Genomic DNA, 19075 nt, shown 5'->3' with positions numbered 1-19075 from the left:
AATATGTACCCCCCTCCCATCCCCCCTCCCTCCCACCCCCCCTCCCCACACACCCCCCCGCCCCTATCCCACCTCCCCTCCCCCCCCCTGCCACCGCACCAGCAACCTCGGACAGGTGTAGATGCTGAGACGGAGGGGCAGGGAGGGGAAAGGCGCAATACATTGACAACAGAGGTTCTGGACCCCTCCTGTTGCGCACCGGCCATTGGCGCCGGTCTCACCCCTACAGGGCAGATCTGCCCAAATGCCGGTCTACCCTAGACCTGGCAACACCATGTTAAGGCCCAGGAAGGCCCTAATCCTTTCTCTTCTCTATCTGTTGACCCTGTCCCTGCAGATCTTTATCCCCCTCCCCCCACTCCTCCCACCTCTCCCCCCTCCTTAGTAGGCCATATTCTCCCCCAAAAGTAGCTCACATCCCCCTCCCAAAAAACAAATAAACCAAGACACAGCGACCCCCCAAAAACTAAAGGTAAGATCTCTCCTAATGGGAAAGGGGAGATCCCGAGACCCCGAACCACAAAAAACAAACATCGTAATGATGTCAGTAGCCCCAATTAAAATTCGTTCGTTAAACATTAAAGGACTACAACACAATAGAAAGCGGAGGTTAGCCCTCCAGGATATGAAAAAATCGGGGGGAGACATCATATTCCTACAGGAGACCCACTTCACATCACAGGACCCCCAAATTTATTCAAAAAAACGTTCCCAGCATGCTTCTTTGCATCATTCAGTAGTAAAAAGAGGGGTGTGGCTATCCTAATCAGACAAGGCACCCCATTTAATCATGTCAAAACAACAGTGGATCCGGAGGGTAGATTTCTGGTGGTATATGGCTCCCTAGTGGGCTCGGCAATTGCCCTGATCAATGTATACGCCCCAAACGAGAACCAAACAGAATTTCTACAAACTGTTTTCGAGGGCATTGACCCGGGATATCTGTCATCGATGATAGTGGGAGGGGACCTAAACATGGTCCTAAATCCCACCGAAGACAGATCAACCACAATTGGTCCTCCCCGCACAGCCCACTCCCAGATCAAGGGGGAAAGGTTTAGGGGAATCATGAGCGAGTTCTCACTGGTGGATGTTTGGAGAACCCAACATCAGGGTCAGAGAGACTACACCTTTTACTCAGCACCTCACCAGACCTACTCTCGAATAGACTATTTTCTAACCACCAAAAATGTGATGGCGGCAGCCATTGAATCAGACATTGGCTCAATCACCTGGTCCGATCACGCCCAGATCACCCTGACACTATCAATACCCTTTGGGAAAACAACGAATTACTCCTGGAGACTAAATGATTCACTTCTTAATCACCCTGAAGTAGAAAGGGAAATTAGAACCTCACTTAAGGACTATTTCTTTTTCAACGCAGGGACAGTCTCCTCTCCAGCAATCCTATGGGAAGCCCATAAGGCAACTATCAGAGGGAAATTTATTTCCATCGCATCCCACAGGAAAAAAGCCCGCCAAGCAATAATCAAAGAACTCACAGATATTATCAAAACAGTAGAAAAACCCATAAGGATAACCCTTCAAAAAAGATATACAAAACATTGCTAATGGCCAGAACAAAACTTAGGCAAGCTCAGCTGGAGGATGTTGAAAAGGCCCTCAAATGGACCAATCAACAATATTATGACAAGGGTAACAAGGCCGATAGACTCTTGGCCAGTAAATTGAGAGGGGTACAAAAAAGATCACAAATAACAGCGATCAAGAGTAGGTCTGGGGAGATACAATACAGTGACAGCAAAATAGTAGCGGAATTTACAAAATATTATACTGAGCTCTATAACCTAAGATCTAAAAACGGCCGACCTGAACCTATAGCAACAGAGCTCATAACACAATACCTAGACAAATGTCAACTCCCTGTATTAACAGAGGAGGAAAACACGGTCCTCAATGCTGAGATTACAAAAGAGGAACTGGAAAAGGCGGTCAAATCACTAAAAATAACTAAGTCTCCTGGCCCTGACAGTTTCACAAATGTCTACTACAAGAAATTCTTGCCCACACTATCCACGCATCTTTTAAAAACATTCAACTACTTTATGGAAGGGAACCAAATTCCCCCCTCAATGTCTCTAGCCAACCTAGCTATCATACACAAGGATGGCAGAGACCCGATGCAATGTGGAAGCTATCGTCCAATCTCCCTCCTCAACAGTGATCTCAAATTATACAGTAAAATACTTGCAAACAAATTGAACCCCATCTTACCGAGACTAATTAATATTGATCAAGTAGGATTTGTCGCGGGCAGGCAAGCCTCAGACAACACTCGGAAGATAATCAACATTATTGACCATGTACACCTCACAGGGACCAAAGCAATTCTTTTAAGCTTAGATGCAGAGAAGGCGTTCGATAAAATAAACTGGCAATTTTTGGACCATACTATGCGCAAATTTGGCTTCAAAGACGCATACTTAGAAGGGGTCCGTAGACTCTACCAAAACCCGTCAGCTACAGTAAAATTACCGGGGGGCAATAACCAGAGATTCGAGATTACAAATGGAACTCGACTGGGATGCCCCCTATCTCCTCTCCTCTTTGCACTTACCATAGAGCCACTGGCATCGGCAATTCGACTCAATATAGACATCCAAGGAATACAGTAGAAATTGGCCACAGGCAGCACAAAATATCCCTATTCGCAGACGATGTCATCTTAACTCTCTCCAAACCCCAAATGTCCCTACCCAACCTCCAAAAAGAACTCAGAGATTTTGGAAAAACTCAGGATATAAGATTAATAATGATAAATCAGAAGCCCTGAATCTAAGCCTGCCAGAGCCGGAGGTGAAACTCCTCAAACTAAACTTTAACTATCGATGGAGCTACTCCTGTATCAAATATTTGGGAGAATAGTAGGGGGCCCCTGCTGCAGCCACACTTATATCTGGTATATAAGATATTATCTGATCCGGAGCCAACACGGCTACTATTACTCAGGATCAACCTACCTCCAGCACGTTGTTCCAACATCCACTATTTTATATGCTATTAATAAAGTTTATGTTTTAAATCACTCATCTACCATCAGAGCGTGAACCTGAGTGCTATACAGGGTTCTCTCTCTATTCCTTCACTATCAAATATTTGGGAGTCAAGATATCGAGGACCTACCAATCATTATATCAACATAACTATCCGGCCCTGTTCCAAAAAATCAAACAAGATCTAAATAAATGGGAGGGATACCAGATATCTTGGATCGGGAGAATGATCTCAGTTAAAATGAACATACTCGCTAGATTGCTATATTACTTTCAGACTCTCCCGATCCACATCCCCGGCTCGGAATTAAAAAACATCCAAAAGCTAATCTTCCAATTCATTTGGCAAGGGAAGAAACCCAAAGTCCCCAGAACGGTTCTTTTGGCCGCAAGGAGGAGGGGAGGAATGAGAGTCCCAGACATCACAAGATACTACCAAGCCGCACAACTGCGACAGTTAGTGGTCTGGAACGCTAACCCAAATCAAAACTGCTGGCTAGAGATAGAAACGCACTATGCCGGGACGCCCTCACTGCCGGCCTGCCTTTGGTCCCTGAGTAAGGAAGACATGCAGAACAGCAAACTCAAATTAGGTCCTGTGAGACACACATGGGAGACCTGGTCAAAATGCAAATACAAATTTAAGCTCACAACACCTCAATCCCAATTTACACCAATTCACGAAAATCCGAAATTCCCACCTGGATATGAGCCCAGACAATTCGATCAATTCAAAACAAAAGATATCAAAGTGGTTGCCGACCTCCTGAGCTTCGGGGAGTTCCTGAGTTATTAAAGACTACAAACTAAATATGAAATGGTAGGATTAAACGTTTTCAAATACCTACAAATTCGGCACTTTATTCAAACATTATCCCCAACGTTGGAATTTCCCCCTCTCACTGGATTCGAACGGCTCTGCAGAGAGACAGGCCACCAGAGAGGTCTTATAACGCAAATTTGTGCAGAACTGGAGAAGGCACCCGGAGCCCCCACGCACGATTATATGCTGCATTGGGCAGCAGAATTGGATACAGTTATAGACCCAGAGGATTGGGAAAGTATTTGGGGAAATGCCTCAGGAACTTCCATATGTACCACAATCAAAGAAAATATATATAAAATACTATTTAGCTGGTATCTTACACCAGTTACAATAAATCAAATCTACCCCCAGGCTTCCGATTTATGCTGGAGAGGCTGTGGTCAAAAGGGGGACATGGCCCACATCTGGTGGTCATGCCCGGAAATTCAAAGATACTGGGAAACCATTTAAAAACTAATTGAAGAGGTCACGGACCTCAAAATACCCATTGACCCGCTGACCTATCTGTTGGCCAGGCCCTTAGATATACGCTGGACCGACCAACAGGCAAATTAGTCTCCTTCATTCTCACTGCGGCTAGATGTGCGGTGGCAGCCGTCTGGAAGAAGGTGTCTCCCCCTCCAAGCAAACAGTGATAAAAAGAGTGCAAGAGGTGATAGATATGGAGAGATTATCCGCCTTTTTGAAAAGATCCACCACTTCTTTTAATAACATTTGGGACCCCTGGATAACTCAAATGGCGCTCCTGCGCCGAAACCCCCTATAGAAATAGAGGGACACAACAAATAGAACTAAGGCCCTAAAAAGGGAAGCCAAAGAGAAGGGGAGCAATGCCCCCTCCCCCTCCCACTCCTTCCCCCTCTCTCACTTTCTATCTCCTTCTAACCCCATTTCTGTTTCCATACTCACGTCACCACGACAGCCCCCGAAGGGTCAGGGTCTATCTCCTTACCCTCCCCCCCCCCCCAGTTGAAAAGTAAAAACCTGGATTAGGCTGTTATATCAAATGTACCTATAATGTTGTGAAATATTGTAACTGCCTAATAAAAAATTTGAAATAAAAAAAAGGCTTATTTAATTTCACTATAATCAGTCTCCCTTGTGAGTGTCCGCCTACATGGTCCCTAAACCTGATGGGAAGTTAAGATTTTGTGTGGACCTCCGAAAGGTCAATGCGGTATCCAAGTTTGATGCATATCCAATGCCAAGGGTGGACGAGTTTATTGACACTCTTGGTAACGCGAAATATATATCCACGCTGGACTTAACAAAAGGATACCCATACCTGGCAAATACATTTAGAGGAAAATTCTAAATGCAAAACAGCCTTTTCCACTCCCATGGGTTTATACCAGTTTGTGACAATGCCATTTGGACTGCATGGTGCCCCAGCCACATTTCAGAGACTCATGGATAAAGTGCTGAGACCCCATAGGGCTTATGCCGCAGCCTACCTAGATGACATTGTCATTTATAGTAAACACTGGCGGGCCCACCTAAATAGGCTGAAAGCGGTCCTCAAATGTCTAAGAGAGGCAGGGCTCATAGCCAACCCTAAGAAATGTGCCTTAGGTAAGGCGGAAACCAAATACTTAGGGTATGCAGTGGGAGGTGAAAAAGTAAGGCCACTAGCCGACAAGGTAGTTGCCCTGAAAGAAGTTCCGACCCCCCAAACAAAAACGCAGGTATGCTCTCTGCTGGGTTTAGCAGGGTACTATCGGCGGTTCATTTCCCAACTACTCGGAAGTTGCAGCCCCATTAATGGACCTCACAAAAAAGTGTGCCCCTACACAAGTGGTATGGTCAAGGGAGTGTCAGAGAGCCTTTGAGGACATACCAAGGTGTCTGTCAGTGGGTCCCATCCTTAGAAGCCCAGACTTCAACAGGCCTTTTGTAGTGCAAACCTGTGCATCAGAGATAGGGCTGGGGCAGTGTTGTTACAACAGTTTAAGGGAATGGAACGTCCGATCCTTTTTCTGAGTAGGAAATTGTTCCAGAGGGAAAAAAACTACTCAGTGATTTAGATAGAGTGCCTCACAGTAAAGTGGGCAATTGAGGATTTGAGGCATTACCTGGCAGGAGTCCATTTTACTCTTGTGACGGACCATGCTCCATTAAAGTGGTTAAAGTGTATGATGGACTCCAAAGCTAGATTGACCAGGTGGTATATGGCCCTCCAACCCTTCTCATTTGAGATTCAGCACAGGCCTGGAAAAGAAAATGCAAATGCTGACTTCTTTTCTAGAAAAGGGGTGGATAATCGGGCTTCAGCCGTGCGTGGCCCCAGCCACACCCTAACAGGGGAGGAATGTGACAGGGTGAATGAACGTCACCAGCCATATACCTGGCAAACCTATGTTTAGGCTTGCAGTGCAGCATTGACGAGGTTAAGTTTCAGTTGAGAAGGACTGCTTAATTAGTCTGACCCCAGCTGCATAATCAATGTGTTTTAAACCCCCCAGGCTGTACACACATGGAAGCTAGCTGGTCAGGAGACAGTACTGAAATACTGAAGAGATTACTGCTATAAGGTCTGTTTTTCAAAGTACATGTGTGATAACTGTCTGTGTCCTGCATGCTGAAGAGAAGCTACCTTGTTTTCTATGCTGAAGAGAAGCTATTTTGTTTTTGTCTGCTGAAGAGAAGCTATTTTGTTTTTGTGTGCTGTATGTTTTAAGGCTCAATAAATAAGCCTTATCAAGAGAACCCGCGTGTGGTTGCATGTACCCTGCAACACAGATCTAACTCTCGAGCTTCACACAGAAGACATCGGAATCCCCCCTAACCCAGAAGACAGGTAGGGAACACCTCCCCTCCAATGTATAACATTGCGGGAATGAGGGTACCTGGACATTGAGGGACTGCGGATCAGGTAAGATCCCAGGCGGGATTGCTGCTTTAGATATTGTGAAGCGGGGGTGTCCAGGCACTAGTTATGGGGTTAAGGAAACTAGTCATTCACAGCTGGCTTTTTTTTCTAAATCTGACATTTACACACATATACACACACACACACATACACACATACACACACACACAAGTAACAAGGACTAGGTGTATTATAATGCAATACAATAAATAAACTAATGTCAAAACGAATGTTCTTCTTATTAGGGATTTATTCATTTATTTTTTTAAAAAGCGGGGCTGGGGGCGGGATTAGGGATGGGGCTGGGGGTGGGTGTGGGGCTGGGGGCGGAAAGTAGATTTTTTTTCCGAGTAGATTTTTGGGTGATTTGTCGACCACTGTATACGTATATGTATATGTATATATATATATATATATATATATATATATATATATATGTGTATATATATATATATATATATATATATATATATATATATATATATATATATATATATATATATATATATATATATATATATCTATACCCAATATCAAAGAATCTGGAGCACTCACAAATTCAAAAAATGCAATTTAATGAAGTAACACAGGCATCAGTGGGTAATCACAGAAAAAAGATGCAACGTTTCGGACCTTACGGTCCTTTCTCAAGCTCCCCCACGAAGAAATTAGAAAGGACCGTAAGGTCTGAAACATTGCTTCTGATTTTCTGTGATTACTCCCTGATATATATATATATATATCAGGGAGTAATCACAGAAAATCAGAAGCAATGTTTCAGACTGTATATATATATATATATATATATATATATATATATATATATATATATATATATAAGACACACAATTGAAAAGGACAAAGACAATCCCCTTCCCCTTAGTAGCACTCTAAATTACACCTAAACTAATCTATAAAATAAAGATTGCCTAAAAGAAACAGATGCTCCGCCAATTCAGAAAAAATTAACAAGATTTTATTAATTTAACAGCAAGACACACTAACTTAAAAACATAAAAGTACTAAAGACAGCCTATGAAGATATGATGTATCAAAAATATATAAAGAGAGGACTACTAATCAAATACTATCAGTATTACAAAAAGAAGAAAGACTAAAATGTGTCTAAATAAGATTTAAATAGTGACAACAAAATAGTTTAGTCTAACATAATAAGCAATACAAAATATATTCCCACTGACATATATACCTAAAAAAAATTAAATCATTGCGGGATGTGTTTCCAAAGTCTGCTTATAACAGGAACAGAGAATAAATTCCAAAATGCTGCATCAGATCCATCGTAAGTCCCTCAGAATAAAGATTACATTAAGGCTGTGGTAAAGTAAACACTGTACGTGTTTCACCCGTCGGTGGGCTTCTTCCTGGAGTGGAAGTGTTATAAGCAGACTTTGGAAACACATCCTGCATAAACGATATGGATATACGCTCACCACAATCTAGCTGCAGCTGAGTATTACCCTCCTTACTGTTTGGGCATTATTTGTCCTTGCAGTGCTGCGCATTGTGGTGTTTTCAATATGCATAACTCTGTTTGCTAATATGTCTTTATTAGTTATATTTTTTGTTTGCTGCATCAGCTCTCATTGTTTTCATTTTTGGGAAATGCTGTTCAGGGTATAACTATTATTATTGTTATATTATTTTTCCCTGGGTGTTCCCCCTCTTTTTTCCCCCCCCCTGTTATTAATTTCTTTTCCTGGCTATATACTGGGTTATTGATTATATACTTTTTCCAACGCAATGATTTCATTTTTTTTAGGTATATATGTCAGTGGGAATATATTTTGTATTGCTTATTATGTTAGACTAAACTATTTTGTTGTCACTATTTAAATCTTATTTAGACACATTTTAGTCTTTCTTCTTTTTGTAATACTGATAGTATTTGATTAGTAGTCCTCTCTTTATATATTTTTGATACATCATATCTTCATAGGCTGTCTTTAGTACTTTTATGCTTTTAAGTTAGTGTGTCTTGCTGTTAAATTAATAAAATCTTGTTCATTTTTTCTGAATTGGCGGAGCATCTGTTTCTTTTAGGCAATCTTTATTTTATAGATTAGTTTAGGTGTAATTTAGAGTGCTACTAAGGGGATTGTCTTTGTCTTTTTCAATTGTGTGTCTTATATAGTTTTCACTATCCCTTTGCACCATCAGGTCCCATTTAATCTATATACTGACTTTATTTGGGGTATATATTTTATTTCACCCTTATAGTTAGTTCTATTTAAAGGGCTTGAGTTAACCTTATATACTAGGTGTTGAGCAACTTTTCCTTCTGTGTGTTCTATATATATATATATATATATATACAGTGTTCGACAATTATATACATTTACTCGCCCGGGGCGGGTGGATTTAACCCCCGGGTGAGTAAATATTGGCCCAAGCAGCACACATGTGTTTTTTAAATATCCCGCGCTCGCGCTGCTGCTTTTCCCGCGCTCGCGCTGGAAAAAAAAAAAAAAGCCGGAGGCGGGTTCATGTTGTTGGGGGAGATTACTCCGCCTCCGGCTCTCTGAGCAGTGGCCTCCCTCCTCAGCGCTTCCACTCCTCCCCCTTCCGGCAGCCAGCCCTTCCACGCCTGTCTGCCTCAGGCCCCTGCAGGGCCATCTGACGCCCCCCCCCTCCCTCCCATCGGGCCATCTGTCACCCCCCCTCCCACCAAATACTTAGGGTATGCAGTGGGAGGTGAAAAAGTAAGGCCACTAGCCGACAAGGTAGTTGCCCTGAAAGAAGTTCCGAGCCCCCAAACAAAAACGCAGGTATGCTCTCTGCTGGGTTTAGCAGGGTACTATCGGCGGTTCATTTCCCAACTACTCGGAAGTTGCAGCCCCATTAATGGACCTCACAAAAAAGTGTGCCCCTACACAAGTGGTATGGTCAAGGGAGTGTCAGAGAGCCTTTGAGGACATACCAAGGTGTCTGTCAGTGGGTCCCATCCTTAGAAGCCCAGACTTCAACAGGCCTTTTGTAGTGCAAACCTGTGCATCAGAGATAGGGCTGGGGCAGTGTTGTTACAACAGTTTAAGGGAATGGAACGTCCGATCCTTTTTCTGAGTAGGAAATTGTTCCAGAGGGAAAAAAACTACTCAGTGATTTAGATAGAGTGCCTCACAGTAAAGTGGGCAATTGAGGATTTGAGGCATTACCTGGCAGGAGTCCATTTTACTCTTGTGACGGACCATGCTCCATTAAAGTGGTTAAAGTGTATGATGGACTCCAAAGCTAGATTGACCAGGTGGTATATGGCCCTCCAACCCTTCTCATTTGAGATTCAGCACAGGCCTGGAAAAGAAAATGCAAATGCTGACTTCTTTTCTAGAAAAGGGGTGGATAATCGGGCTTCAGCCGTGCGTGGCCCCAGCCACACCCTAACAGGGGAGGAATGTGACAGGGTGAATGAACGTCACCAGCCATATACCTGGCAAACCTATGTTTAGGCTTGCAGTGCAGCAGTGACGAGGTTAAGTTTCAGTTGAGAAGGACTGCTTAATTAGTCTGACCCCAGCTGCATAATCAATGTGTTTTAAACCCCCCAGGCTGTACACACATGGAAGCTAGCTGGTCAGGAGACAGTACTGAAATACTGAAGAGATTACTGCTATAAGGTCTGTTTTTCAAAGTACATGTGTGATAACTGTCTGTGTCCTGCATGCTGAAGAGAAGCTACCTTGTTTTCTATGCTGAAGAGAAGCTATTTTGTTTTTGTCTGCTGAAGAGAAGCTATTTTGTTTTTGTGTGCTGTATGTTTTAAGGCTCAATAAATAAGCCTTATCAAGAGAACCCGCGTGTGGTTGCATGTACCCTGCAACACAGATCTAACTCTCGAGCTTCACACAGAAGACATCGGAATCCCCCCTAACCCAGAAGACAGGTAGGGAACACCTCCCCTCCAATGTATAACATTGCGGGAATGAGGGTACCTGGACATTGAGGGACTGCGGATCAGGTAAGATCCCAGGCGGGATTGCTGCTTTAGATATTGTGAAGCGGGGGTGTCCAGGCACTAGTTATGGGGTTAAGGAAACTAGTCATTCACAGCTGGCTTTTTTTTCTAAATCTGACATTTACACACATATACACACACACACACACACATACATACATACACACACACACAAGTAACAAGGACTAAGTGTATTATAATGCAATACAATAAATAAACTAATGTCAAAACGAATGTTCTTCTTATTAGGGATTTATTCATTTTTTTTTTTAAAAAGCGGGGCTGGGGGCGGGATTAGGGATGGGGCTGGGGGTGGGTGTGGGGCTGGGGGCGGAAAGTAGATTTTTTTTCCGAGTAGATTTTTGGGTGATTTGTCGACCACTGTATACGTATATGTATATGTATATATATATATATACCCAATATCAAAGAATCTGGAGCACTCACAAATTCAAAAAATGCAATTTAATGAAGTAACACAGGCATCAGTGGGTAATCACAGAAAAAAGATGCAACGTTTCGGACCTTACGGTCCTTTCTCAAGCTCCCCCACGAAGAAATTAGAAAGGACCGTAAGGTCTGAAACATTGCTTCTGATTTTCTGTGATTACTCCCTGATATATATATATATATCAGGGAGTAATCACAGAAAATCAGAAGCAATGTTTCAGACTGTATATATATATATATATATATATATATATATATATATATATATATATATATATATATATATATATATATATATATATATATATATATAAGACACACAATTGAAAAGGACAAAGACAATCCCCTTCCCCTTAGTAGCACTCTAAATTACACCTAAACTAATCTATAAAATAAAGATTGCCTAAAAGAAACAGATGCTCCGCCAATTCAGAAAAAATGAACAAGATTTTATTAATTTAACAGCAAGACACACTAACTTAAAAACATAAAAGTACTAAAGACAGCCTATGAAGATATGATGTATCAAAAATATATAAAGAGAGGACTACTAATCAAATACTATCAGTATTACAAAAAGAAGAAAGACTAAAATGTGTCTAAATAAGATTTAAATAGTGACAACAAAATAGTTTAGTCTAACATAATAAGCAATACAAAATATATTCCCACTGACATATATACCTAAAAAAAATGAAATCATTGCGTTGGAAAAAGTATATAATCAATAACCCAGTATATAGCCAGGAAAAGAAATTAATAACAGGGGGGGGGGAAAAAGAGGGGGAACACCCAGGGAAAAATAATATAACAATAATAATAGTTATACCCTGAACAGCATTTCCCAAAAATGAAAACAATGAGAGCTGATGCAGCAAACAAAAAATATAACTAATAAAGACATATTAGAAAACAGAGTTATGCATATTGAAAACACCACAATGCGCAGCACTGCAAGGACAAATAATGCCCAAACAGTAAGGAGGGTAATACTCAGCTGCAGCTAGATTGTGTTGAGCGTATCTCCATATCGTTTATGCAGGATGTGTTTCAATTGGTGTGCCGCTCTGTGTGTGTGTGTGTGTCTGTCTGTCTGTCTCTCTCTGTCTGTCTCTCTCTGTGAAGCGCCGACGTCCAGACACAGGTTAAAGACTTCAGGAAACTAGTCATTCACATCTGGCTTTTATTTCTAGATCCGACATTGACACACACACACACACACACACACACACACACACACACACACACACACACACACACACACACACACACACACACACACACACACACACACACACACACACACACACACACACACACACACGTAACAAGGACTAATTGTAGCATAATGTAATACAATAAATACATTTATGTCAAAAATGAATGTTGTTCTGACTAGGAATTTATTAAATGTATTTTATTTATATATTTTATTTTAAAGCGGGGTTGGGGGCGGGACTAGGGGCGGAGTTGGGGGCGGGACTAGGGGCGGAGTTGGGGGTGGGACTAGGTGGCGAGTAGATTTTATGGTTGGGCGAGTAGATTTTTGGGTGATTTGTCGAACACTGTATATATATATATATATATATATATATATATATATATATATATATATATAACAATAGCAAGAATGTTCAGGGCACTCAAAGGGAAAAAGTAAAAGGAAAAAACTTATCTGATCAGTCGTGGTGCTCACCGTGCGGCCAGGATAACCATCCGGCAACAAATAATAGATAAATACCCAATATCAAAGAATCTGGAGCACTCACAAATTCAAAAAATACAATTTAATGTAACACAGGCATCAGGGGGTAATCACAGAAAAAAGAAGCAACGTTTCGGACCTTACGGTCCTTTCTAATATAATATATATATACCATAATACTGAGCTAAGTTATGGTGAGTAAAAAAAGTGACAAAAACCCTCCACAGGAAAGCAAATATGCAAATACAACTGTATGCTCATCTGTATGTCTTAGGCAGGTCTGCAACCCCACCTTTCACCATCATCATACAGTTGTATTTGCATATATATATATATATATATATATATATATATATATATATATATATATATATATATATATATATATACAGTGTTCGACAAACCTATACATTTGCTCGCCCGGACGAGTGGATTTAACATTGTGGCGAGCTCCTATTGGCCCAAGCAGCACACGATTGGTACTAGGTGGCGAGTAGATTTTTTGGTGATTTGTCGACCACTATATATATATATATATATATATATATATATATATATATATATATATATATTTATAGTGCATATATATATATATATATATATATATATATATATATATATATATATATATATATATATATATATATATATATAGTGCATATATATATATATATATATATATATATATAGTGCATATATATATAGTGGTCGACAAATCCCCAAAAAATCTACTCGCCACACAAAAAAATCTACTCGCCACCTAGTACTAAACGTGTGCTGCTTGGGCCAATAGGAGCTCGCCACGATGTTAAATCCACTCGCCCGGGGCGAGCAAATGTATAGGTTTGTTGAACACTGTATATATATATATATATATATATATATATATATATATATATATATATAGTGCAGAATAAATGAGTTCTTCAGTATTAGGTGATACCTTTTTTATTGGACTAACAATGTATGTCATAGGACAAGCTTTCGAGAGTTCTCCTCTCTTCTTCAGGTCAAGCAATATTGATATACACAGGAATCAATGGCTAAAACGTGTAGAGAGAGAGAGAGAGAGAAGAAAAACAGATGTACTGTAGATAAGGTAGGGTGTTAAAAGTGTTTGAAGCCAGGGGATGGTGACAAGGAAAGGTGGGGAGGGGGAGGGAATAGAAAGTATGGATACGAATAGAGGCAAGCAGGATAATTACAAACAACTTTGATAGGGTGTGAGAAAACCCATGTCTACATTAAGTCCTTTGGTTTTGGTGTCAAAGAGTCTTATCATTCTGAGTTCAAATGTTTTCCATTCTTGGGTGCTTTTAAACATTCCACACACTATCAAAATTGTTTGTAATTATCCTGCTTGCCTCTATTCTTATCCAAGCTTTCTCTCCCCCCCCACCCCCCAAGCATCCCTCCCCACATTTCCTTGTCACCATCCCCTGGCTTCAAACTCTTTTAATACCCTACCTTATCTACAGTACATATCTGTTTTGTTTTCTCTCTCTATGCTGTTTTAGCCAAAAATTCCTGTGTATATCAGTTTTGAGACCTGAAGAAGAGAGGAGAACTCTCAAAAGCTTGTCCTATGACATAAATTGTTAGTCCAATAAAAAAAGGTATCACCTAATACTGAAGAACTCATTTATTCTTCACTATCGAACTGGACTAACACGGCTATTTTCTGATATATATATATATTCAATACATTGCACTGAATATACATTCCCATGTATATTCTTGTTATTATATTTTATCAGATGATAAAATCACTGTGAAAATGTTAGGTAGCTCACCTAATGTTGTAAATTCTATGTAACATCCTTTCAGGCATTTTCTTGGTTCAAGGCATATCTTGGTTGCAAACCCCCAATTGACTTCAATATGGGTTTTCAAGTGACATTTTCCAGAACGGCAGCTTTAGACTATTGCATAGTGTGTGTTTACACAATCACATGATCCTTTACAGCCATTCAATGATGTACAATTGTGTATATTTATGTACACAAAATATACATTAGTGTAAAAAAACTGAAGTCTTTATTAAAGTAGCAATGAAGAAGATAATGCATGGTATTAAGTAATAGATAAATTTAGACTCTTACCATAATCCATCTCTGTGGCAGGCCATTTATTTGTATTCCAAAAATATGGTGTCTAAAAAAGAGAAAATATTAGATTTTCAATGCAGATAAATAGCAGTGACAGTGTGTAGGGTAGCATTAGCATCTTAAGAGTGTTGCATCTTAAAGTGAACATGTTTAAGTGAATATATATATACACTGGCGACACACTTTATTCGAGCTCGGCTAGTCCCACGAATTCGGGTATACCCGGGTGTATTGAGGTTTGTGACTGTTTTCTGCCCGAGTTCATTGAGGTATTTTCCAGGCAGGGATTGAAGCATTTTATTCCCGCTGGCTGCAATACTGCACAGTATATATATATATACTGCATTACAATTCATGAATTTATGCCATCTGGTAGACACGCGAAGCATTGCAGCCTATTAAATCCTAATCATTATCATTTAACAGATCAGCCGCCCGTCAGCCAGGCATGAACCCAGGCTGGGAAGGCAAACGCAAAGGGGCTTGTCAGCGGTGAGGAGCGGCGCATTCCAGGTATCTGCCAGGTACATACTGGGTATTTGCTCGAATAAAGTGTGTCGGTGCAGTATAGTTATACTATAGTTTGACTAGAGGTGGACTGGAGACTGGATCTTTCTGCAAACTCATCTACTGTACACAAGGCAACAAACGGTGAGCTTATCTGACCACACTATTATACCATGCTTGTTAGTGTTAGCCTGCACTTTTACCCCCCCCCCCATGTACACTTCATTTACTGCAGCCTCTCCCAACACTTGAAAACAACAGGGGGAGGGGTAGGGAGTGATCACAAAACCATACTAATTGGGTGAAATAAATAAATTGGGCAATTGTGTAGTGGGTGCAAACTGTGAACTGATAAAGTGAATCAGAAAAAGGAGGAGGAGGTACTCAAAGAATTCACTTAACTGCACACCACTATGTATATAAAAATTCACTTTTAATGAGTGATTACTTAAAACATATATTACCGTAGAATGGTGTAACGTGAATTAAAAATAGATTAAACCAAAGATATCGAGCATCTATGCCAACACATAAATATAGCTTGCTATCCCAATTACCCTGCTAATGAAGGTGGGATATAGGTGGCATATGATGCTATAAGTCAGATGGTGAGTATGAATTAGCCAGTGAGACTGTATGAAATTGGTGAATATGTAAACAGCCTCCTAGTCCTGTGATATAGTATTATACACCTCTATAAATCGTAGGATAAGTTTAATAGGTGCATAAACTATGAGTGAAGAGCTAACACTCACAGCAACCAAAGATGATGAGTCTCAGGCATATGTACTGCAAAGGTGCATAGTGCAATAGGTAGGAGGTGAAGACAGAGACTCACTGGCATGTAAACACTGGATTCAAATTAGCCAAGTATCAGGAACTGTGCACACTGACCCAGGAACTTATAACCACTACATTAAAACAGCTTGACTGCATACAATTGCTTCTCCCATCCACCCCCCCCTGTTACCTACCTCTGATAATGAACCTGCTAATTAACTCAACTCTGTTCTTTCTTGTGGCCTCATGGAAATGTTACTCACTCAATCCACTCAAACTCCTCCCTCCTGGCCCACACCCAATATTATCATACACTGGCGACCAACTTTATTCTTACTTGGCTAGCTCCGCGAATTTCAGAGTATCCCGGTGATGTGCGGTTTTGTGTCATGTTCTCCCGGGGTATATAGCGTTATTTCCGCGGCTGTGATTTAAGCATTTTATTCCGGCTGGCTGCAATACTGCAATGCCGTGTAAAAACGCATGGGGGCGTTTGCGAGCTGTTGTCTTTGAAGCCGAGAAATTCATGAATTGTAATGCAGTATATACTGTATATATACTGTATATACTGTATAACAACAACCCCTATAACCCCTAACATACACATACAGTACTGTATATGCACATCAATGATACTATAGGCCGGCGGGGGCGAGATGTGTTTGCAACAGAGAGAGAACCGCTGCTTTCTCTGCGCAAACATCGGCACATTAAAAATTATTTAAAATACATTTTTATTGATAGTGTAGTTGTGCAGGGGGTCTCCGGTGCTGAACCGCGTTGGTTTCAGGTCCGGGGACCCCCTGCTCCCCAAGACACAGGCCCCTTTATGAGGTACCGGTATCCCTCTTCATTTAAAGGTCCCGATCACGTGATCGCGGCCTGTAAACCAAGCAGAGCAGAGGGATACCGGCACCCCCTAAAGGGGGCTGTATCTCGGGGAGCAGGGGGTCCCCGGAGCCTCTGAGAAAGGTCCTATTCCAGGACCGAAACGTCGGATTGGGTGACTTATCTTTTTTATTCAGATGCCCAATAAAATTTTTCATGATTACAGAACCGAGTGCAGTCTTTCTTTACAGGACGAGAGAATGGTAATGTTGTTTTTATATATATATATATATATATATATATATATATACTGTATATATACAGTATATATATAATAACAATCCCTATACACACACAGTATATACACACACAGTATATACACACACATGATGAACCAATATACAAATAAATGTAGAATGGTTATTAAATAACACTTCTCCATACAGACAATTATAATAATAATAGTACATTTAATAATCCTAACTGATTTTACAATCTAAAACCTCACATTCCAATCCATACAGTACATTGCATTTACATTGTATAAATGATGCATAAAATCTATGCACAATATACATTCTGCAAATGAATGTTAACAATATCATTGCAAGCTACCAGTAAATACAAACACTTCCAAACAAGTCAACTATTTTAACCAATCAATAAACAAAAATCAATATATACTGTAAGTACCAACCAGAAAACACAATTGAAAACCAAAGCTAAACCTTACAATACCAAGGATTACATCTATCTAATTGTAAAAAACATTATACATTATACACACATTGAAGCATTGCAATAAACAACATACAGTACAGTACATCCCCTGTATCTCCCTGCCTTCAGTGTAATCTGTTTAAAGCCCCCTCTCCCTAATGTTTCTGTTAAATCTCTCTGCCTTCAGTGTAATCTGTTTAAAGCCCCCTCTACCTAATGTTTCTGTTAAATCTCTCTGCCTTCAGTGTAATCTGTTTAAAGCCCCCTCCCCCCTAATGTTTCTGTTAAATCTCTCTGCCTGTATTGCTGTGAGTGCAGTGTATGTAAATGTGGGGAGGGGGTGGGGGGACCCGATGTGCATACTGTGAGGTCTAACCACCCTCACCCCCTACCCACATACCATTACCCCCCCATCCTGGCCATGGCCCCTCCGCTTCTGCAAAACATACACAAAAATTAAAACATCCAAAGTAATGCTCCTAACCCCTTAATCACCATAGCGGTTATTAACCGCTACAGTCATTAAGGGGTTAACCCACCCTCACCCACCACTCAGGATGCCTACATACCCTCCCACATCAACCCCCCCTGTGAGGCCTAACCACCCAGTACCCACAAGGGAGGCCTACCCACATACCGTTGGGGAAACCCCCCCCCCCCACCCCCAGTACCCACAATGAAAACAATACAGTTACCCACAATAAACAGCATTATATTTATTAAATATATTACCCACCCACTGTGCCCCCCCATAAATACAAGATTTATTCTTTTACATACAGGGTTCATAACGCAGCCCCACGCGAGTCCCCGGTGGGCTGGCGGGGCACCTGGACAGATGTACAGTTTACCAGCAGCCCTTTTTACACAGGTTCTGGAGGCCTGCTGGTAGGTCCCGCCAGCACCATGGCCCCCAGGTGGTCTCCTTGTGTCAACGTGGGCCTGGTATATATATATATATATATATATATATATATATATATATATATATATATATATATATATATATATCTGTATATATCTGTATATATATATATACAGTATATATATATATATATATATATATATATATATATATATATATATATATATATATAGTTGCATGATGAAGCCACTGTACAAATTCATGGGTGAAGGGTGGGTATCGGGCCTGTGTGGCTTAACCCCTTAATCACCTTTGCGGTTATTATCTGATAAGGTGTTTAAGGGGTTAATTGATATCTGAATGTACTTGCAATGTATTGGCTTCTGATTTTTGTTTACTTGGTTGATTCATTTGCAGAATGTATATG

The 19075-nt window shown here is 40.7% G+C and overlaps 1 protein-coding gene across 1 annotated transcript in view; it reads right to left on the bottom strand.

Moving 5' to 3' along the window:
• RGS11 (regulator of G protein signaling 11) overlaps window positions 1-19075 on the bottom strand; it is a 786758-nt gene that overhangs the window by 590984 nt on the left and 176699 nt on the right. The window contains exon 5 of the mRNA XM_075565212.1: window positions 14943-14994. Within this exon, the coding sequence (XP_075421327.1) occupies window positions 14943-14994 (52 nt within the window). The remainder of the gene's footprint in view (window positions 1-14942; window positions 14995-19075) is intronic.

The sequence above is a fragment of the Ascaphus truei genome, chromosome 11, assembly GCF_040206685.1.
Source record: "Ascaphus truei isolate aAscTru1 chromosome 11, aAscTru1.hap1, whole genome shotgun sequence".
NCBI classification, from domain to species: Eukaryota; Metazoa; Chordata; class Amphibia; order Anura; family Ascaphidae; genus Ascaphus; species Ascaphus truei.
This window is presented reverse-complemented; position numbering and strand designations above follow the sequence as displayed.